The sequence below is a fragment of the Filicampus tigris genome, chromosome 1 (assembly GCF_054856515.1).
Source record: "Filicampus tigris isolate MCC_2025a chromosome 1, RoL_Ftig_1.0, whole genome shotgun sequence".
Taxonomy (NCBI): domain Eukaryota; kingdom Metazoa; phylum Chordata; class Actinopteri; order Syngnathiformes; family Syngnathidae; genus Filicampus; species Filicampus tigris.
Genome location: NC_141217.1, coordinates 14,760,280 through 14,781,935, shown reverse-complemented (window position 1 = coordinate 14,781,935; position 21,656 = coordinate 14,760,280). Strand labels below are relative to the sequence as shown.

General features: G+C 39.4%; 1 protein-coding gene across 4 annotated transcripts in view; it reads right to left on the bottom strand.

The window, feature by feature from the left end:
* camkvl (CaM kinase-like vesicle-associated, like) overlaps positions 1 to 21,656 on the bottom strand; it is a 43,096-nt gene that overhangs the window by 2,509 nt on the left and 18,931 nt on the right. For all 4 annotated transcript variants that reach the window (XM_086049535.1, XM_086049273.1, XM_086049451.1 and 1 more), the window contains 9 exons: positions 8,226 to 8,332; positions 7,268 to 7,399; positions 6,315 to 6,389; positions 5,494 to 5,632; positions 4,749 to 4,869; positions 4,253 to 4,328; positions 4,035 to 4,171; positions 2,905 to 2,983; positions 2,728 to 2,815 (listed from right to left, as the gene is read on the bottom strand). In XM_086049535.1, coding sequence (XP_085905661.1) covers positions 2,728 to 2,815; positions 2,905 to 2,983; positions 4,035 to 4,171; positions 4,253 to 4,328; positions 4,749 to 4,869; positions 5,494 to 5,632; positions 6,315 to 6,389; positions 7,268 to 7,399; positions 8,226 to 8,320 — 942 coding nt within the window. In that variant the 5' untranslated portion in view covers positions 8,321 to 8,332. The remainder of the gene's footprint in view (positions 1 to 2,727; positions 2,816 to 2,904; positions 2,984 to 4,034; positions 4,172 to 4,252; positions 4,329 to 4,748; positions 4,870 to 5,493; positions 5,633 to 6,314; positions 6,390 to 7,267; positions 7,400 to 8,225; positions 8,333 to 21,656) is intronic.

The following is a 21,656-nucleotide window of genomic DNA, read 5'->3' as shown; positions in this document are numbered from 1 at the left end:
AGACTCCATATTCCCATATTCCTTCTTGGTTACTTGATATATTTAATTAAAGCAGAAGTCAAGCCAAACATATTTTGTTCAATAATAAGTTCGATGCAAGCCCACTAGTTGAAACAAGGCATTCTGATGAATATTGCATTCGTGGAATAAGAGTTAATCCACCCATTTCACAACTGTTCAGGGCTCAGGTAACGACCAATCACGGCTGACCTGTTGTCTGAAGCTGAGCCGTGATTGATTGTTACCTTAGCCCTGAGCAGTTGTGATGTCATTTTCAGTCAACAGAAATGACAAAATGGCCGCCCCCTGAGATGGCTAAAAATCGGTGGATTTCTCATATTCCACAAACGCAATATTAAACAGAATGCCGTGTTTCAATTAGTGGGCCTGCTGGGAACATATTCTTGAAAAAAATGTGTGCGGGTTGATTTCCCATTTAAGCTTTCCACTCCCCTGACTGTAAACACTGAATGAATTTAGGAAAATGGGATCTTAAAAGATGTTTCTAAACCAGGGAATGGATTATCTGGAAGTCACAAGCTATGATGTTCATATGACGAAGCAGCTTCTAGTTTCTTAACGCAAACGTAACATTGAGGTGCAAAGTGGATTTTGATATGAGGAATGACAGGGGGCCTTGTACATTGAATCATTACATTTAAATGGTCCACAGTGGTTTACAGCCACCGCATCCTTTCCATTTGACTCCCTCCTTATCTACACTAACGTAACAACTACACAAACATCCCAACATCCCCGTTGCTGATCATGATCTTATTTGTACAACTAAGCTGATTTCATAGACGAGTGCAGATGAGGAGTAGGAAAGGAGCAGAGCCGGCCACTTTGAACTTTTGACTGTGAAAAAGGAAAAGTGGGACAGTGGATCTCCTCTGGGACAGGCAGAGTGAAAGTGCATGGACAGAGCTCATGAGGAGACCTTCACCAGTCAAGATATGATCAACACATCTCATGGCTGACTGCCTTTTTTCTTCACGTTTAGTTCTTTTGTAGTATTTACCCATAAAAGAATCAATTCAAATACAGTTACAGCCACAGAAAGATGCCTTTTCACGGAATCATGCCAGACTGTGAATGTGCAGTTCCACCCACGCTCTGTCCTTCCATTCTCTATCATAATGATCTACAATACCTTCAGCTCCTGGGAATTATATGGGGAAAGAGAGAAGAAGTTTATGACTGTTACTTGTGTAGGTCAGCAATAGCACCTTCATATTCCCCCGCTCTCTCCTTAACATGGTCACATTATGATATACTATTCATTAATTCTGATGTAGGGTACTACTTTCTATAGGGATGCACTGATATTAATATCAGTAGTGGTGCTGATACAGTATGTCTACATTCATACTTGCACTCAAAAAATGGCTCTGATACTTTGACACCGATACCACTTTACTAGCCTGACATATACCGTCTGGGCAAGTGGAGTAGGAGGCATGTCAACCATGTGGGGATACTTCAAAGTAAACACGTGTGATAACATGTTGTTAGCTCACTGCAAATTATACTCTGAAGAAAGGGTGATGAACTGTGCTTAGGTGGCATCCGGCAAACAGCAATGCTCTCCAGCTTTGTCGCCTCTTGCTCCGGGCTGCACGGCTCCCTCTGAGCCAGCGGCGCATCCGGAAGAAAGAAGATGTGTTCTTTCTTTTTACTCACTTTATTTTGTAGTTAACAAACTTAAAACGGAAGTCAACCCAAACATATTTTTTTTCAAGAATATATTTTATGCTGACCCACTAGTTGAAAGACGGCATTCTGATTAATATTGCATTTGTGGAATATGATTTAAGCAGCAAAATCCACCGATTTTTAGCCATCTCAGGTGGTGGCCATTTTGTCGCTTCTGTCTGATTGAAAATGACATCACAGCTGCTCAGGGCTCAGGTGATGACCATTCACGGCTTAGCTTCAGAAAAAACGTCAGCCGTGATTGGTTGTTACCTGAGCCCTGAGCAACTGTGTCGTCATTTTCAGTCGACGGAAGTGACAAAATGGCCGCCCCCGGAGATGGCAAAAAACGTGTGGATTAACAATTATTCCACAAACGCAATATTTATCAGAATGCCTTGTTTCAACTAGCGGGCCTGCATAGAACATATTCTTGAAAAAATATGTTTGGGTTGACTTCCACTTTAACACACAGGAAACCTTGGCATCCATGTTCCTAGTCCTATATACAGTACGTCAGACTCTACATTTTTTGTCAGACTTTACGTTTTTTGTTTCTTATGTAATCCTTTTGGATAGTGCCCCTAGTGTTCACACTGAAACAGAACGTAACTGAAGCCTCACAGGCTACATTCAAGTGAAAAATGTGGCAAGTTTGTAACAATTTTTAACTATAAAAAATAAAATGCAGTTAGATGGTAAAGGGTCAGTAATGACAAAAGTGTTGTATTTGACTGAAACATATGCCAGGTTTTAGAAAATTTGAGAACAATATTTGTTTCAAATAAAACACATTTTCACCACAACTGCAAGATGTAATGTTATTAATAACGAGTATCAGTACTTGGTATTGGCAAGTACTCAAATGTAATAACTTTTACTCCTACTCAGTTTGAAAGTAAGTGCTATCAGTGCATCCCTACTATGTTCAACAATCCTTTTTCTATTACTTTCTCACTGAATCATGTATCCAGCATCTTTACAATAACATCATTTGATGTAAAGCGATGGCGAGTGAGCTTGACTTCGTACCCGCCATTTGGCCTTTGCAAAGTTCTTCTCAAATTGGGCGCAGACGCCATCCTTTAGGTTCTTCTCTGATGCACCGTTACCTGCAATCCTGACCAAAGCCGCACACAACATGTGAGCCCATGTGCTGTGTACAAATACATTTGCACTTGTGAGACAATGTAAAAATTACTAGTATACCATTCATGCCAAAGTGCATCTTGTGCTGTGATTCTCAGCATCTGGTCCACCTCCATGAGTCGACAGACGAGCTCCTTAGCTGAAAGAGTCATAATGCAACATACAGTAATTAGGAAGGAACTAGGGAGGAATTATTTAGTAATTAGTTGACCAATAAACTGTGATACAATTTCAAGCAGGTAGTGTTGTTATATTGTATGCTATTCTTATGCACTGTCGAATGCACTGTGTGTTTGTTCATACGTTGTTACTGACTCAGAGACACGCACAAGAATTATACCTGTTTTGACCTGTTTTAACTTGCACAAATGGCAATAAACTCTATTCTATTCCAAATAGCATCCAGGAAAGTTAACACTTGTGTCCCTGGCTCCAAATTCTTAATAGCATCATTTATTCTTCACAACCAAGGTCGGGTCTTCTACTTTCTTTTCCACAGTGCAAGTTACTTAATGCTATATAGTGAATCTAAACAAACTACACTAACCATAGCAATTTAACTTAGTCTATTAGGTGTTCTGACATCCATCCATCCATTCTGTGTACTGCTTATCCTTATTAGACACATGATTATTGTATTGTATAAGTGATGTACTAACATTAAAGCTTGTTTTATTTGAAATTCTGGGATTACAAATGCTACTGATGTTCATCTTTCCACTCCATTTGTTAATTCAATCTTCTATTATTATTTGTTTTCAAATCCTCACCAAATAGTCATATCACTCCTTGTTTGCCCAACACTTAGAAAGCCTACGTTTTTCTACATGTACTTCTTTTTATGCATGGTTTTCTTTCTTTCTTTGTGTGTGTGTGTGCATGGGGGTGGGGTGGGAGTGTGGGTTTGCAGAGCTTGGTTGTGACGCATTTTTGACCTTTAATGCATTACAATTCATTTTGGTTGCTGCTTTAACTGTTTGCAATATATTATTTTCAAAAGTGATTTCTAATGTTATATTCATACAATAAAAATCAAACTTCCTGCAATACTTTTACTTGTATGTATCTGGTTTTATTTAAAATATTTAATTTGGCAAAATAGTGACACCATCGCTACCAGTGATAAACTTGGCCACTGTGTGATGAATCTTTGAAGATATTTGTTGCCATCGTGTGGCGAAAACGTGTACCTGCAGGCGAGATGTCATCCCAGTATGGAGAATCAAACTCAAAATCACCAGCAACAATTCGACAGAAAATTATGCGATTATGGAGATCTGTGTTTTCTTCTTCTGTCTCATCATAAAACGGAGGGTTACCCGATAATCTGAAAAACAAAACCCTATTCGTCTGATACAGAAGAAGCTAATCTGTTGTTGGTTAATTTATACAAATGCTAAAGACTTACAGTATGAACATAATGACACCTACAGCCCAGCAGTCCACAGGTCGGCCATATCGATGACGGGCCACTACTTCAGGTGCTGAGGGATGTAACAAAAAAAGTTTGATCAAAATTACTCTAATGGATGTTCATCCGAATACCCTCAGATCATGGTCATAATTCGACCCAGCACAGGGTTTCACTCCATCCATTATCGATACCGCTTATCCTCACAAGGGTCGCGGGCCAGGGTTTCACTATTCATTTTAATTGACTTATACTGGTAGGACTGCTTGTATATTTCCCTTAGTGTACTGTAGGTCTTGCACATCCTAAAATTGTTGGGATTACAGACATTAAGAATTACACAGAGGAAAAAACTGATGATGCATGTATTGTGTAAAATTGAAAACTTGCAACAACGCGCTGTGGAAAATGCTATAGAAATAACATGAGCTAGACATAACGACGTGATTAGACAAATCCCAATTATTATTCCGAGTAAGTGATCAAATCCTACCTAAGTATTCTGGCGTGCCACAGGGTTCTGTGATGGGGCCATTCTCAAATCTGGACAGATAGAAATCTCGCAGAACTACTTTGTTGTGGTTGTTTTCAGTGTAGTACATGAGGTTTTCTAGCTAAGAGACAGAGGGAGGACACAAATCATATGAATATTTCACACACTGGAAATCTAAGAGTGTCTCAACTCTGAAATATACTTTACAACTGATTGGTGTTCAAGAGGTCAGTTCATTTTCTTTCTGCTTTAATGTCAAATCATTTGGTCTTTTTAAAAGGTCTTTGTCATCCTGTCACTATATGCATTTGAGTAAAATCCTAAAAGGAAATGTTTTCCACAAAATGTTAATTGCTTAGGCAATATTCATTGACAATGACTTTAACAGATACTATTATAACCCTATTAAAATCAATCTTCAAACTTAGGTCACTTAAAGATCACATGTTGTCTACCAACCTCTTAAACAATAAAACTATATAAATACAAATATATAATAAAATCATAAATACTTTGTAACTCAGCTGTACATACTGTCCGATTTATTTAATTGATTGAACTAAGGAGGAGGCCACAAAAGAATTGTTACAATTATTGCTCATCAACTTTTCCAATGAGGGGTAAACGCTCTGGTTAAGGCCATCATGTATTTAATTGGTTAAGTCAATTCCATATACAGTTAACCCTGATGGGTTGATCATGATGGCCAAAGATACTAGTGAGAAATGGCAGAACGTTGAAGTACCTTCAGGTTCCTGTGGACAATGTTGAGGGAGTGCAAATATGCCACAGCCTCCAAGACCTGTCTGATGACGTTGGAAGCATCTCTCTCTGTGTAGTTGCCTTGGTCCTGAATCCAGTCAAAGACATCTCCCCCCGTGGCCCTGGTGCGTAAACACAACACAAACACAAACATGAACAGAGAGCAACGTTGCTGCTGTTAGCCACATGTTGCAATGCGATAAATCGCTTTTAACGCAGTAGAAAAATCCTGCGTTTGCTACTTCTCATGTCTATTAGTAAGACAATCTGCTTCCACGGGGCCCCAAGGTACCACTGTGAGCAATTAAAGCAATGGGAGCATGGCTCATTACTTAACTTTGGAAGGAACATAAATGATAGGTGAGACAGTTGTGTCTTGCCTAAAGGAGGACGAGTACCTGCAAAGGCCAACAGCGTGACTGCAATAACCCAATCTGTCCATCCCAATTCTCCTAACGGTTTGGAGACCTAATCCAACCAAAATGCCTTACCCACACGTCTGCTGTTATTGCGAGACAAGAAGTTGCGAACACACTCTTGGCTGGCTGCACTAAGAATATCGATCCTCTTAAGGTAAAGCATCGCTTCAGGGGCAATAAGTAGTGTAGAGTGTTCGAGAAAGCAAATATCTCATCAAATCGCACACCTCTCTCAGTTGTGGAGGGCTACATCAGAGCACACAGTAATAACAGCGTACGCTCTGCTCGGCCCCTTGAGCTAGCAGATTTCTGGTTCTTGTTAACCAACCATTTATATTCATGGATGCTCAAGAAAGATACTGTACATGAAACTAAGGACACTCACAGTTCTTGGATGATGTAGTATTCTTTTCGGGTCTCAAATGTATCAATGAGCTGAAGGATGTTTGGGTGGTTGACCCTAGGAAATAATAAAATGAGTCAGATTATTTAGAAGGATGCCAAGACTTGTTAATGTAGACTGCGGTGTTTCCCAACATTTCTTAAGCCAAACAACGTATTTTACAAACAAAAATTACTGCCATAGGTAGTTAAACCAAGATACAGTACACCATTTGAAGTGAATGAATAATCATTTTGCGGGAGCAATTAATGTGGGAGTAGGCAATTTCAAAACGCTTTTTTGCCATATATATTAAAGCAGTAATTCTGATTTGATGAATTGATTAGTGCATGATAAATATGTGTGAAAAAAAAAAATCAACTGCCTCTGGCCCCATCACGTTCCTTTCATTTGTTATGCAAGAAACCGCCACACCTGAGGAAAAACAACCCATCAAAGATGGAAGGCTGCACTCACACGGTGGCAGTAATTTGTCGGGCAAATCCTGCGGCCTCGCATAAATACCGCAACAACTTCAAACTGATAACATTCCGTGTTATAGCAACAGTTCATTAAGAATAAATTGCTTTTATGACGAATGATTGACACCTCGTGAGCCAAGCCTTCTGTCTCTGATTGGTTGTGTTTCCTCAGGCGCAGTGGTTTCTTGCGTATCAAATTCGAGGTGCAAGATCAGGCAAGAGATGGCTGAAGTTTTCTCAGATCATAATTATACAATGTCAAGCCATAATGCCTCTTTTTACAAATAAACCAAAAAGTGTTTTTTTTTGGTCGTTGAATATTTGCAAACCCCCCCCTAAGTGAAATTGGACACTTCACTGATATAGAGTACAATTTATTGATTATTACTGCAAACATGAACATTTCAAATTCTCGCTTTCTGCTCCTTGTACTCCTCAATCATACGTCCTTCTGTCCACATACTGACTGCGTACAATTTCAGGATCATGATCTCGTTCTTGGCGGCCTTGCGGACTTTCCTGCCATCTTTCTTGAGAAATTTCTTGCAGACAAATACTTTGTTAGTTTGTCTGTCTTTAGCCAGGCACAGCTCACAGAACTCCTTCCTATGTCACAAGAACAAAACAGGAAGAAAAACAAATGCTTATACAGCATTGTTACAACCGAGCTTTAGAATCCTATCACATTTATTTCAGTGATATAGAATAAAAAATGAAATAGATTTTAAGTGACAAAAATGTAGAAGCTTTAGAAATAAATTGAAAAGGACAAGTATGCAAAATTAAAGAACAAACAATTTTTCTATTATAGTTTAGAAAGGCAGCAGAGGAAATTGTGTTGTTATAATTATTTGTTGAATGTGAAGCTCATGACATGTTAGTTAAATCAACTTTAAAAAAAAGGAGAAAGAATTAGAACGCAGATATTCTCTACACCACGTGATAAAGTGCACTTAAGTTTGGTCTTCGATGTGTTATATAAAAGATCCACACAAATCTCTGAGGCCAGATGCTGACGTTGCCATATGGCCGCGTGCGTGTGTGCGTGTGTGTGTGTGTGTGTGCTCGCGCTTGCGCACACACGTGTAAGAGGGTATGTGTGTCGCTGCAATGTGTCAAGAATAGGTTTTCTGTTGGGCGAAAAGCAGCAGTGATTTTCACGCCACAACCAAGAGCAAAATTACACAGTTGCTTGGCCAACTTTGAATAGTTAGCAGAACTAAATCTCTTAATTCTGCTACTTGCAGGTTTCGTACTACCAACTTCAGTCCTTCTGAATAAATCATTGGATTCTCAAGCCCAAAAAGAATTGGAGCTCCTGACACAATTCCTTTTTATGCATACTGCCTATACGAATGGGAATGTCAATGAATTAAACATTGCAGAAGAGGAAGGAGTCAAAACACATTACACAAAGATTTATAGTACTTACGCTCGGAGAACCTGGCCAATCTCATATTTGTCTGTCACATCGGATATACTATCATACGTCTGCCCATCTCGCAGAGCAAGGCACCCAAATGGCATGACGGCATTCACCTACAGAAAGCATACATAAATACAGGAAGAAAAAGACCAATTATTTGACATTTCACTTTGACAAAATGTTCATTCAGGACTGCGCGTTTAATGACAAGGTACGCATCTAATTCAATGATGGTCAACTTCTAAACAAAATGGCAGACTCGTGGTTGACTGCTAGCCTCGTCAACAGAGACTATGCGTCTCACTAAGCTCGGCTTCACTCTGTTAGTTATTTGCGACATCTATCAAGTTCAAATGAAGCTTTATAAAGGTCAATGTCTATTTGCAGTCAATGTCTGCAGTGGCTGGGGAAGTCAGCAACACTGACTGCAGTTGACAGAAAGTTTAAATTCATCATGTTAAAAGGCAATTTCATTCAATGTCCATCAGGTTGGATGAATTTTTGGTTGACTTTCCACTCCTCCACGTAATATGCAGTATACAGATGACACACACATGCGCACACAAAGACGCTGTATATCTAGTCCATTTTAAAATAAGAGTGCCTGAACATCCAGGTAAGAGAAGTAGTGAATCAGCAATCAATACAGTGCAACTTCTCCCGGTCCTTTACCCACCCACATCCTAGACGCTGTGTGCAAGCTAATGCCATGTCTTGTATTGCAAGCTCCTGTTCTAGCGCAACATTCCAGCATTTACCAGATGTACAGTTAGGCCCATAAAGATTGGGACATCGACAATTCTTCCAAATGCACGCTCAAGAGGATCTAAAGGGGAAATCAACCCAAACGTATTTTTTTTCAAGAACATGTTCCCAGCAGATCCACTAGTTGAAACACGGCATTGTGATTAATATTGCGTTTGTGGAATATGAGTTAAGCAGCAAAATCCACTCCTTTTTAGCCATCTCAGGGGGCGGCCATTTTGCCACTTCTGTCGACTGAAAACGACATCACAACTGCTCAGGGCTCAGGTAACGACCAATCATGGCTCAGTTTCATTAAACAGGTCGGCTGTGATTGGTCGTTACCTGAGACCTGAGCAGTTGTGATGTCATTTTCAGTCGACAGAAGTGACAAAATGGCCGCCCCTAGAGATGACTGAAAACGGGTGGATTAATTCTTATTCCACAAATGCAATATTTATCAGAATGCCTTGTTTCAACTAGTGGGTTTGCATATAACTTATTCTTGAAAAAAAATGTTTGGGTTGACTTTCATCTTTAACGTCCAGATGATTGACTTGGCCATTGCATAAACTTCCACTTCTTTTCCTTATAAAACTCTTTTATTGCTTTCACAGTATGCTTCAGGTCACTGTCCATCTGCACCGTGAAGTGCCAGCCAATGAGTTCCGAAGCATCTGTCTTAATATGAGCAGAAAATATTGCCCGAAACACTTTTGAATTCATCCTGCTGCTTTTTGTCAGCAGTCACGTCATCAATAAAAACAAAGGAACCAGTTCCTTTGGCGGTCATATATGATGGCCCTAATCTCCACCTAGTATTGGACCATTTTAGCAGCCTAATGTCCCAAAACCTTTGGTCTCTTAAAAAGTGGGAGGCACACAGATTGTTGTAAGGCCTCCATCGTTCTGATGATTTGGATGTAAATCCGCTCAAATTAAAGATGACAGTCTGCAGTTGTTCCTTGCATTTCAAATCCATTGTGGTTGTGCTCGGAGCCAAAAACATGACAATTGTTTCAATGATCCTAATTATGGATTTGACTACTTTTTTAGTTAATTAATATTGTGCTTATGTACTCTTAACCTTTCAACTGAGTGGATAGTTCTGGCCACTTGATCAGAATCTGTCTGAAAATGAATCCACAAAGTTGACCAAGTAGAAGCAATGGGATCACTTTCGAGAGAGCATTGATGAACTGAGGTCATTAAGTAAACTAATAAGGCTGCAACGACTTCAGAATTGGGTTTTTGAAGATTAGCCGACAGAGGAAGACAAGAGCAGATAACAAATGGAGAGTCGTTGGAACAGAAAACAATGGAAATCCTCAGCGGTAATGACATTTTGAGAGTGCTAATTTAGGATTATGGAACAAATATCAATGCAATGATGTAAAATCCCCCCTCTGTCTGTATGTACCATCACCATTGCAGATGATCAGGCGAGAGGCGCTTCAGGATAGGCGGGACTTGCGAGAATTGTGTAAAACCGCTGCTGGCCCTAATCTCTAATCTGTATCTCTAATCCAGAGCACTGGGATACACTACGGACGTATGTGTGTCCGCATGTGCATTCATGAATGTGTCGGTTTGAGCGAAGCACAAAGGTCAAAGCAGATATGTCACATGCGCTTATAGGAGTTCGACTTGGATGATGAATGTTTGTGTGCGCATGCGTGCCCATATGTGCGCTGGGGTAATTCAGAGCAGGCAGAGGGGAAATGAGAGGTGGATTGCAAAAGGCAAAGATTATGTAAATGCAACAACATTCCCATGACAGTTTCCAGGATGGTGAAAGTGAGGCTTGATGTGAAAAGGGTTTTGATCAACAAACAAAAGTGTCCCAATTGGATTAAGGCAACGCCCGTGGTCTGTGTTTTGCGTGATTTTAGATAAAGTTGAAAATGAAATACACTTTTTATTCTAGTGTTCTCTATATCATAATCTCACATAACAGCTATTCTGTAAAAGGCTCGCAGACTGTCTTGATTTGTTTTTTTTGTGTTTACACTCAAAGTGTTTCAGTTTGCACAATTTGTGTTGAATGCCTTTCATAAGCGTATGGGGACACTTTATTTTTGACTAAAGTTGCTATTTTATAAGGAGTGTAAATTTGATTCGCCCAGGGAAGGGAAATTTAAATGAGGGAGGGAGCCCACAATTTTTCATCAGCATTACAGTTGGAGCAAATGGGACCACACACTTTCTAAGCAGATGTATGACATTTTCTCACTTCTGTCGACTGAAAATGACATCACAGTTACTCAGGGTTCAGGTAACAACCAATCATGGCCCAGTTTCAGAAAACAGGTGATGTATAATGATCTAGTCTTCAACAACAGATGGTTTGAACAATCCTAAAAAATTAATTCGATATTTTTTTCCATGCGAAGGGCTGTTGTGGATAAAAATTACCGTTCAAGGACGACAATAAACTGAACAAGAAACCAACATTAACTGCAAGAATTCATTTTGTGCATTTTTTTCGCAGTGACGGACAAATGAACCTTCATGAATCACTTGCGGTGATTTCTGACACTAGGGTGACTCTAGGTGGCACTATAGGTCGAAAAATGCGGTTGAAATGTAATATTATGGCCTTTTATTGTTTATTATTATTATTTATTACTATTTATTTATTGTTTGTAAAGTGCTTTGTTACAGCTCCAGCTGTTATGAAATGCGCTATATAAATGAAATTGTATTGTATTGTATTTAGCTTTAAACCAAGAGGGCCATCTAGAGGAGTAAAAAAGTGCTTCATGAAGCTTTATTTTCCTATCACAATTTTTTTCACAAAAATCACCTCACTCAAAATGTTATTATTATTCAGGTACTAAGTTTGTTTTCTGTTTCTCTCCAAAACTGCAAAAAAATATTAGGCCTACTTGTTATCGTATAGGGCAGTATAAGACCCAGTGCAAGTGCAACTCAGCGATGTCTGCCATCTAGGGGTGAATAGTGATAGTACACCTTATAACTATTCAGTGGAGAACCCCACTGTTCATGGATATGTGCAAATAGCAAAAATCTGTGTAATTTTCCCCAAATTCTTGAAAAAAAAAACATTGATAAACCTCCAGTAAGCATTTTTCACAAAAATGGGTGTTGGCTCCTACAAAAAAATTGAAAAAATACATCTACCCTCCTGCCCCCCACGCCTATATAAACCTCCCTAAATAAATATTGGGGAAAAACATCTGCAAATAGATGAACCTGTATGTTTTTGTTTTTTCTGAACATTAATTGGGGGCCACTTAGAAGAGGCCGCCGCATGCGGCCCGTGAGCTGCCAGTTTCCCATCCCAGGATTAGCTAATGAGCTACACCATGTTAAAATTGGATTTGTTTCTGTCTGGTAGTTACTGTAAAGAGTTGCTCCCTCTGTTGTTGCGTTGGTTTTCTTCGGGTACGCCAGCTTCCTCCCACATTCCAAAAGCATGCATGTTCGGTTCACTGAAGAATAAATCGCCCATTGGTGTGAATATGAGTGTGACTGATTGTCTTTATGTAGGTGCCCTGACTGCTGACTATTGGATGTACCCCGCCACTCGCCCAAAGTTTATTTACATACTGTAACCCTTTCCTCAATTTTTGCCCCTAGCTCACGTGTATATATGAAGCGCTCACAAGTCTATAAATGCGTGTCCACTGTGCATTGGAGGAGGACGGGTCACTTTGCAGACACAGATGTGATTATTCTTAATAAGTAGCACTGTCATCTTAAAGAACATTTTGTCTGGATTTGCCTCAAGTGGATGCAGATCATCATATCTATCAGCATGAAAGATTTAACACACCAATTCTGACTTTGGAACGAATTTAATGATTAGCAGGAGATATTGAACATGGCATCGATGCGAGTCAGGGTCAGTGAAACTTAAAATGAGTTTTTCTTTATTTATGGTTCAATTTCCAAAGTATAGTTCTAAAAGATGGTTTCCTTCTTGAATAGCTATTTTTCAATTCAAATGTGAAGCTATATCATGTATTTTATTCATGGCTTATGGTTGCGTCTTTCTTTCGGGTATATTTCTCTCTCGTGAGGTCACAGGATTTTTTTTTTTTCTCACAAGGTACAATGTAAAGATGCTGTAGAAACACTTATATGCATGCAGAACACTGAGTCAGAGCAAACCTTGAAGTGGAGGCCGAGTAGGAGGCAAAAGGGAGGAAGGGAGATGAGAACAGAGTGGTGAGAAAGATGAAAGATGAGGAAAGAGGTGCAAAAGGATGGGGCTCTGCGACTTGGGTTAACATATAGAAAATAGCGCAGCAGTGCAAAACAGAAAACTGCAGAGGCAGATTTGAGACTTACCTCTTCACAGCTTCACAACTGTGTGAGTGTGTGAACGTTTACAATGGTAAAAATGGGTTTGTGGATGTGGATGTGTGTGAACATGTCTCTTTATGAAGGGCTGTCCCCAATGTCACAGATAAGCTAAACTGACAAGACGGCTGCTATGTACATTAAAAAAGAAAAAGTAGGCCGAGACATGCTTCATGCATGAGGTTGCACGGTACGTTTCTGAGATGAAAGAAAAGCAACGTTGTCATGTGTTTCAGCAGTTCTGCCAAGTAAAGTTCTCTGGGGCAGGTTAGAATAGGTTGCTGTGAAAAATTTTCTTACAAATGAAGCTAATTACATAAAAAACACCTGGAATGTTGGTTTGAAATGAGGATGATTTGATCATGAACGCTTTAAAAGAACGGTTTTTTTCCCCCAATTTTGTGATATGAGGGATAAGAAATGTCAAGCTAACATATCTCATTACATGACATGTTTACTTTGTGCCAAAGCTTGGTAATTACAACGAAAAGGTCTCGCTGTTCAATAAAATGTTGCTGGCTATCGAGTTTCATGCTGGTGAAGTAAACGGTGAAGTAAAGCTGAAAAAGACACAAAATGAAAAAGAATCAATAGTTGACGGGCGCGGCGGTAATGCCGCATATGGAGATGGGACACCGATGTACATGCAAAGGTTGGGTGTGAATGCACAGAGCTCTCGGAGACATCACACTTTCATTTCAAATTGCTTGTGCTGTTGTCATCATGACTGTTCACAAGTGCAGAGTCGAGGTTGCAGGGCGGCTCCAAAATGAATGGAATGAAACATCTTTTCATCAGCTCGGAAGGCGACAAGTCAAGGTTATTCTTAGAACTAAATTCAATGTGCTGGCACTCATGTTCAATCCCACAGTGGCGCATCAATCTGCTAAGGCCAATAATGCGTTTTGCTGCTCATTCCTAAATAATGTGCCTCCAATGCAGATGCTATAATAAACCTAATTATGGATGTAAATTATGCATACTGTTTGTCAGTCTTCTGACATCCAATAGAAGGGCTTTCAATGATAATAATGTTAACATTGGAATGACTCGCAGTTCAGCACGGAATCATATTGAGGGGTGTTTCTAACATTTGAATAAGATGTATTAGAGTAATATCATATTAGAAACACCTCTCAGAATGACGCAGTGCAGTTCACATTACAAACACAGTAAGACTTTTTTTGAAGGTCAACAACAGCAGCAGCAGCAATGATGAGAGGTTTTGGTGTGAAAAAAAGTAATTATCCAATTTAGTATGGTATTTTCTAAACAAAATATACGTACATTTATTTAATATTAAACCAGTGATTCTCAAACGTTTTACACCAAAACCTAGTACTTAGGTCTTCAAGTGTCACCATCATGACCAAAATGTAGTTGTGTAATAGAAGGATTAATCACGCTGCATACTTAAAGAGAAATCAACACAAACACATTTTTTTTTCAAGAATATGTTCCCAGCAGACCCACTAGTTGAAACACGGTATTCTGATCAATGTTACGTTTGTGAAATATGAGTTAAGCAGCAAAATTCACCTCTTATTAGCCATCCCAGGGGGCGGCCATTTTATCACTTCTGTCGACTGAAAATGACATCACAACTGCTCAGGGCTCATGTAACAACCAATCACGGGTCAGCTTCAGAAAACAGCCGTGATTGGTTGTTACCTGAGCCCTGAGCAGTTGTGAAGTCATTTTCAGTCGACAGAAGAGACAAAATGGCTGCCCCCAGAGATGGCTAAAAATGGGTGGATTAACTCTTATTCCACAACGCAATATTTATCAAAATGCCTTGTTTCAAGTAGTGGGCTTATATAGAACATATTCTTGAAAAATATGTTTGGGTTGACTTCCACTTAAAATAATGAGTTTTCGGCCTTTTTTAAATGGCTTTTTGCTGTTCCACTCATTCCAGACAAGCCATGCAGATGCAGTGTTTCCGGAAAATCCCCAAAACATGCCGCCTGAGGGAGGTAAACCCAATATTAATCAAATATTAAAATAAAAATAAAAAATCGAGCATCATTTGATGGAAAATGTATTTTATGTCAAAAATGATATATTGTTTTAAAACCAGGGTGCTCGCCAATGCACACCCCACACCCCTTGTGATGGAATAGGTAATAAAAAAAAAAATATATATCTTGTTTTAACAGGAGCAAATTTCTTTTGTACTTGACTAAATCATGATGATAATATCAGATTAACACATAATATTTAGATTGTGAGCTTTCTGTGGAAAATATCCCTTACATTTTGGAAATGGTCAATTGCATTGAATTGCATTGCGGACTGGCGTTATCTCAAGATGGGTGACAATATGGCACCGGCATACTGTATATTTGGGCTAACACACTTTGAGAATAACTACATTAGACACATGCTTTCCCAACTAAAGTATTTATGTGCATATGCTCCCATGTTGGAACAAAATTTGAAGGAACCAATCGTAAGAATAACTGCTGCAAAACCGCATTGCTAACTTCAACCAAAGTTCATTCGTTCATATATACAGCACTCACAATGTTAGGATGTCATTTATCATTGGGATTGGTTTTAATTCTGAGTCGAGTGGTATGTAAGTGTGCTTATGAAATATTTTATTAAAAAAAAAAATCAATGATTGCCTGGGGAGTGGAGCTCGAGCAGCAGAGGGTGTGTGGTTGGCCTTGGGTTACTTCTGCCTCTGTGAACAAGAATTTACAGATCTTGCTTGTCAGATCTCATGTGAGCATGATGCACCTGTTACACACCCGCCATGTGAACACACACACAGTAGTGTACATGCACACAAGTACGCAGTCCGATAGATCTGGACATTTCTCCAGTGCAACTGTTCTTACGTGACAGCAGCATACACTGACATGCCATGCCATGTCAATCTAATCTTCCAAGGGAGTTCAGAATCAGTTGTGCTGGATTACGTCATTTAAACTACCTGTATATGAGCAATGGTGCAGTTTGCAGTGGCGGCTCGTGGAATTTTTCTACATTCTTCATAGAGACGGTGCATAGACATACAGTATGGAGACATTAATAGTTTATGCATAAACAATCAATATTATATTTTAAATTATATAAATAATACAAGGGCAGCACGGTGATCGACTGGTTAGCACGTCTGCCTCACAGTGCAGAGTTTGTGGGTTCGAATCCAGCCCCGGCCTTCCTGTGTGGAGTTTGCATGTTTTCCCAGTGCCTGCGTGGGTTTTCTCCGGGTACTCCGGTTTCCACCCACATTCCAAAAACATGCCTGGTAGGTTAATTGGACACTCTAAATTGCCCCTGAGTGCGAATGTTTGTTTGTTTTGAACTGGAGTTCCCTACCCCTGCATTAAGATATTTGATGAACAGTATCTCTGCTGAGTTCTTTTATTTTAATTTTCATAGAAAATTGTATTTGAGAAATGTGATTAATCACAATCAACTATGGAAAGTTGTCAAAATGGGTATTGTATATACTTTCATTCAAATAAAAAAATCATTACTGTTCAGTGTCCTGGAACTTTTCCGACACACCTCATATATCAAAGCTTATATTTAAACTGGTATAGGACTGTGCCAATCTAATTACATCCTCAGGAAATGCAGTTAAATATAAATAAAACTGTATTGTATTGTATTAAATCAAAATAAAATTTGAATGAAGTATTTCAAACTATTTAGATGTGATGGCCTCTAGCAGTTAAAAAAAATCAATACAAGGCTATTGGGGACCTTGGAAAATGTTCTAGCTCCCTCTAAGGGGTCTCTTGACCCCCAAAAAGTGCTTCAAGGTAAATCAAATATCTTACAGTATTTTACTCTGCTGAGCCACCCACCCCCGAAAAAAAAAAAAATAGCCGTGACCCATTTTGGGTGCCGACTCGCGTTATCATGGCAATTGCACACACACAGAACACAGCAGAAGACGGAAGAACATCAGTAGCGACAACAATTGTGGCAAAGGGATGCTCGACTACACAAACGGAAATGACAACGGTGAAATGTGGTCGTCATTGCAGCACTTTACGACCGCTGGTCCTGCCGGGCTTGCCTCGCCGTGTGCAATGTTATAAAATTAAATAAATACAATTGAGAGCTACTCGGACACTTACAACATGCTTGCACTGTCAGCTGAGTAATTGAGCCCTCCGCTGCCATTAAGTTTCTCACATTCAACACGATTTGTGATGAACACCACATTTTTGATGATTCTTTCTTTTTCTCCGGTACTAAAGAGTACGTAAGGCAATTGCTGCTCAGTCTTTATTGATTGATACTTCAGACCTCTTTTGATTTTCCCGACCATGCAAGTAGTAAGCGTGGAAAACAACCTTCTTTGTAAGTCTCTCTAGTACTTTGCGTTTGGGAATTGTCAGTAGAAGTGTTATTGGATTCACAACCCCTTGTAAGAATTGCAAAGGGTGTAATTAGGAAACAATAACACAATCAATATTCGAGATGCATCTGAAAGCGCACAACATATTTTGCCATTAATATCACTTTGGCCTGCAAAACATTAAACGGGAATTGGTCTACTGATTACTCTCGAGCTCATTGCCCCAGTTGACAAGCGTGCGTTGGATATTGAGCCGAGTGCTCGTCCGCCTCAGGTCACTCGCTGGCTTTATTACGATGTTGTGATGTGAAAGTGGAGCTAGAGCAAGAGTTGCTAGGCCAAAAGAGAATACTCAGGAGAAATGAAGAGGCAGGCTAAGGGATAATCTGAAAATAAAGTATATTGGGTACACAACAACTCACACATTATGAGGTGAACATCAACATATAATAGCGAGCATGTGTGTGTGTGTGTGTGTGTGGTGTGTGTGTCGGGCAATCAGTTCAATTGCTTTTATTTCTTTCTCTGTGTTTCCACCGGGGTGCTTCTCCAGCTTGCACTAAACACTAATTCCCTTACTGCTCATAGCGCCACTCTCATCTCAGCTCTTTATTATGTTTGTGTGTTGTGTTGCTCGTTGTCTCTGTAAAGAAATACAGTACAGTGTGTCTATAGACACACACACCCCCACGCACCCCCACACCCCCACACACACCTACACACACACTTAGAAATGCACTTAAAGTTGTTTGTAATGGCTCAAGCACATTTTTCATAACTACTGGCAAGTCTTGCTTAACTCTTCAAACTGTCGTAAAAAATATTTTTGTATCAAACAATTAACACAAGCCATTATATTAGTAAGCAGACATTATGCCAACTACACGTTGATGGGAAGGATGAAAAACACATCTGGCTTTTTGCTTTCTCTTTGCAGTTTGAGCCTCAAACTGACATGAAGCTTCATGAAGCACTTGTGATATTTTTTCCTCTTCTAGATGTTGTTCTTGGTTTAAAGATCAAGGCTAGTGCAATGGAAATTGATTAAATTTCCACTGATTCTTTAAATCAACAGTGTCATCAAGAGGAGTCAAACATTATCACAAGTGCTTCATGAAGCTTCATTTGTCCATCACTAATTTGAGGTCATATTTGTTGAACAATTTTTCAATTGTATTTTAACCGCGTTTCTACCACTAGAGCGTCATTCTACCTTTCCAGCCGGGAGAGCGTATACGCTATTTGCTTTTATTTTTGGTACCAATTCTTAGCCAGTGAAATAATGGAATGTAAGGATGAAATCGCTTTAAAAGAATGAGGACGGACGGAGTCGGAGGACGATTACTTTATGAACAAGGAAGCAAGGACGAGGATGGAAGGGTACCCAGGTCACGGACGGAAGGCGGACTTGCAAAAAAGAGGAAAGTGCGCATCTCTAGTCATTGGGAAATTGAGTGTATTGTGCCACAAGAATTACTGTTAGAGTTTAAGCATTCAGGTGAGAAAAATGCAACAAAGAAGTAGTGCATTCATCTAATCTGCTAAGAGAAAACAGTAAAATAGCATGAACACAACCTGCACATATACTGACAAATAATGGATGCATATGTTTTTTTTTTTTTACACAGTTCTAGTAGAATACAATCCTCCGTTTCTCTAGCTATTGTCTTTACTCAGGTTTCAGTTCCCTCATTAGGTGAGTCAGCCTCTGCAGGACTGCAAGAGTGCTTTTCTCTACCTGGACAAAAATAAATAAATGTAAGGCTGAACATGCCTGTCAAGAATTTATGCTGAACCGTGCAATGTCTAGGATTGAATGTGTGCTCTTTTTGACAAAAAGAATAGAAAAGCCAAGACCAGAGACACAGGCAGTGAATGGCCTTCTTCATAGGAAAACAGATTTTTGGGCGAGAAAGACATTTAATACAAAAGTAAGATATCATTTTTTTAAAGACACTGAAAAGATAATTGAGGGATTTGTTTGAAAATAATTGCTGAAAACGTGCATTCACTTGTGGGGATTCGGTATGGCATTAAATGGTTAGCCTTTCACTCTTCTTGATTTTTTGGCTGTGATTAAAACGACGCCATGTTACGCATTTGTAGTCCGGCATTAGTTGCACCTCATCCGCTATATAAAAAGTGGGGTGCCTTTGCTCATTTCAGCTGTTATCTGGTGCAATTGCGATGTGCAGTTAGCAAGCTAGCTATACCCACACCCCGAAAAGTCACGCATTCTTACGTTAGTGCGCCGTTATGACCGGGTTAGAGCGCATTATTGTCATGAGACAGTGCGCGCCCACATGCAGTGAAGGCGGAATAGCAAGGGGAATGAAGAAGTCTGAAGTAACAGCCAGCGTGTGGACTGGGGCTTCGATGTTGCAATTTTTTCTAATCATTCAAATTTGGCGGGGTCGTTAACAACAATTTTCTCTGTGTTGTGGTCAAATATAGAAGAAAGATGAATACAGATTACATTATAAGATTGGGATATTTATTTTCCTATTACAGGGACTTTAATTTCTGTAGCTTTCGCGTCACTCAGCCTGTCATGAGGTTATGCTTTGCTCGTCTTTTTTTTTTTTTTTTTTTTGCAAGATGCATGTTGTACTGCAGTGGACAGATTTCATGTTTGTCCCAAATGCGAGGAAATAATGTGCAAATGCGGATCTTGAATACATTATGAAAGTGGAAATTAATGTGTTACCTTCTATAGATGCCATTTCTATGATGTCAACATTCTAGTACTGAACCAGTCATGTCAGGAAAAGATATGACGAAAGTAAAATATGAAGAAAGTAAAAGCATACACATAGTGCTGCTGCTTAGCTCAACAGAATAATTACAATTAATTTCCAATCATTTGTTACTATTTTAAGTTTGTTTGCGTACAGTTCTGTTATGAGATAAATATACAAAGCATTTCAGTTCCATGTTCTTTCCTTTAGCCAAGCCTTTTGCATTTTATATCACAAATAAAGCTATGGAGATCTGCTGACAGTCAATCGTGAAAGGCATCATTGCCATTCTGCAACATTCCTGAAATGTATTCAGTCATTGTTTCTTTTTCATCTCCAGACAGCAAATACAATAACGCCTCTCAAATTCCAGCTTCAATAAAATGCAATGCTGCTGTTATTACTTTGAGTTCTCTATTGCATTTATGTGTTCTTCACAGCTGATTAAAAAACATATATTTCACGGTTCACTCATGCATGTAGCTGCTGAAAAATGAACCTACAGTATATACGCAAAATTGCTGTTGCAGAAAAAAGGCAGTCACGAGCATGTTGCCCATGAAAATATAAAACCACTGAATAAAATTCCTCCTGTCTACTCGGACACGCGCACTTCTTGCAAAGAATGAGAGCTTGAGATCTCAGTTAAAAATTCAGGGGATGTGCTGAAATGAAGAAATGTGGAAAGTGCTGCGTTCTTGTCATTATTGTGCATAGACGCACAAAGGCTTTGCAGCATTCATCCGTCCGTCCATCCGTTATCCAAACCGCTTATCCTCACGGGGGTCACAAATTAAATGGTTTACATTAAAGCACTTCAACGTTACGTCTGTCAGCCACACCCACCGTTTTAAAGCTTAAGCAAATATTTGACATTCAGCAGTTAGGTGAAGTCACTTTTCAGGAGACCCCAAAACTAACAACTTTGCTCAGTTATCAGCATTGCATCGTGAAAGAGAGCAAGCCATTTCAAGCACTTCAGATTGGACAATAATGTGTATAAGTAACACCCACGCATGTGGACATACCAATAATATAGATTTTTGAAAAAATATTACATTTTGGCCCGACGCCAGGACATATATATATTTTTTTTTTTTCTAGAGCAATTTGCAGTAGTACAGCATACTGGATCAGTTCTTGTCTTTTGTGGAAGAGCCGATCCGTTCACATATTACTTGTTACTTAAGTCTCTCAATGTTTCAGCTCATTATCTCACTTTGACTTCTTGACTGACCACGGTGCCGCCCCATTCACGTGTACTCAGAGCCTCTGATAAGCACTTTGACTTTGTAGAGTGAC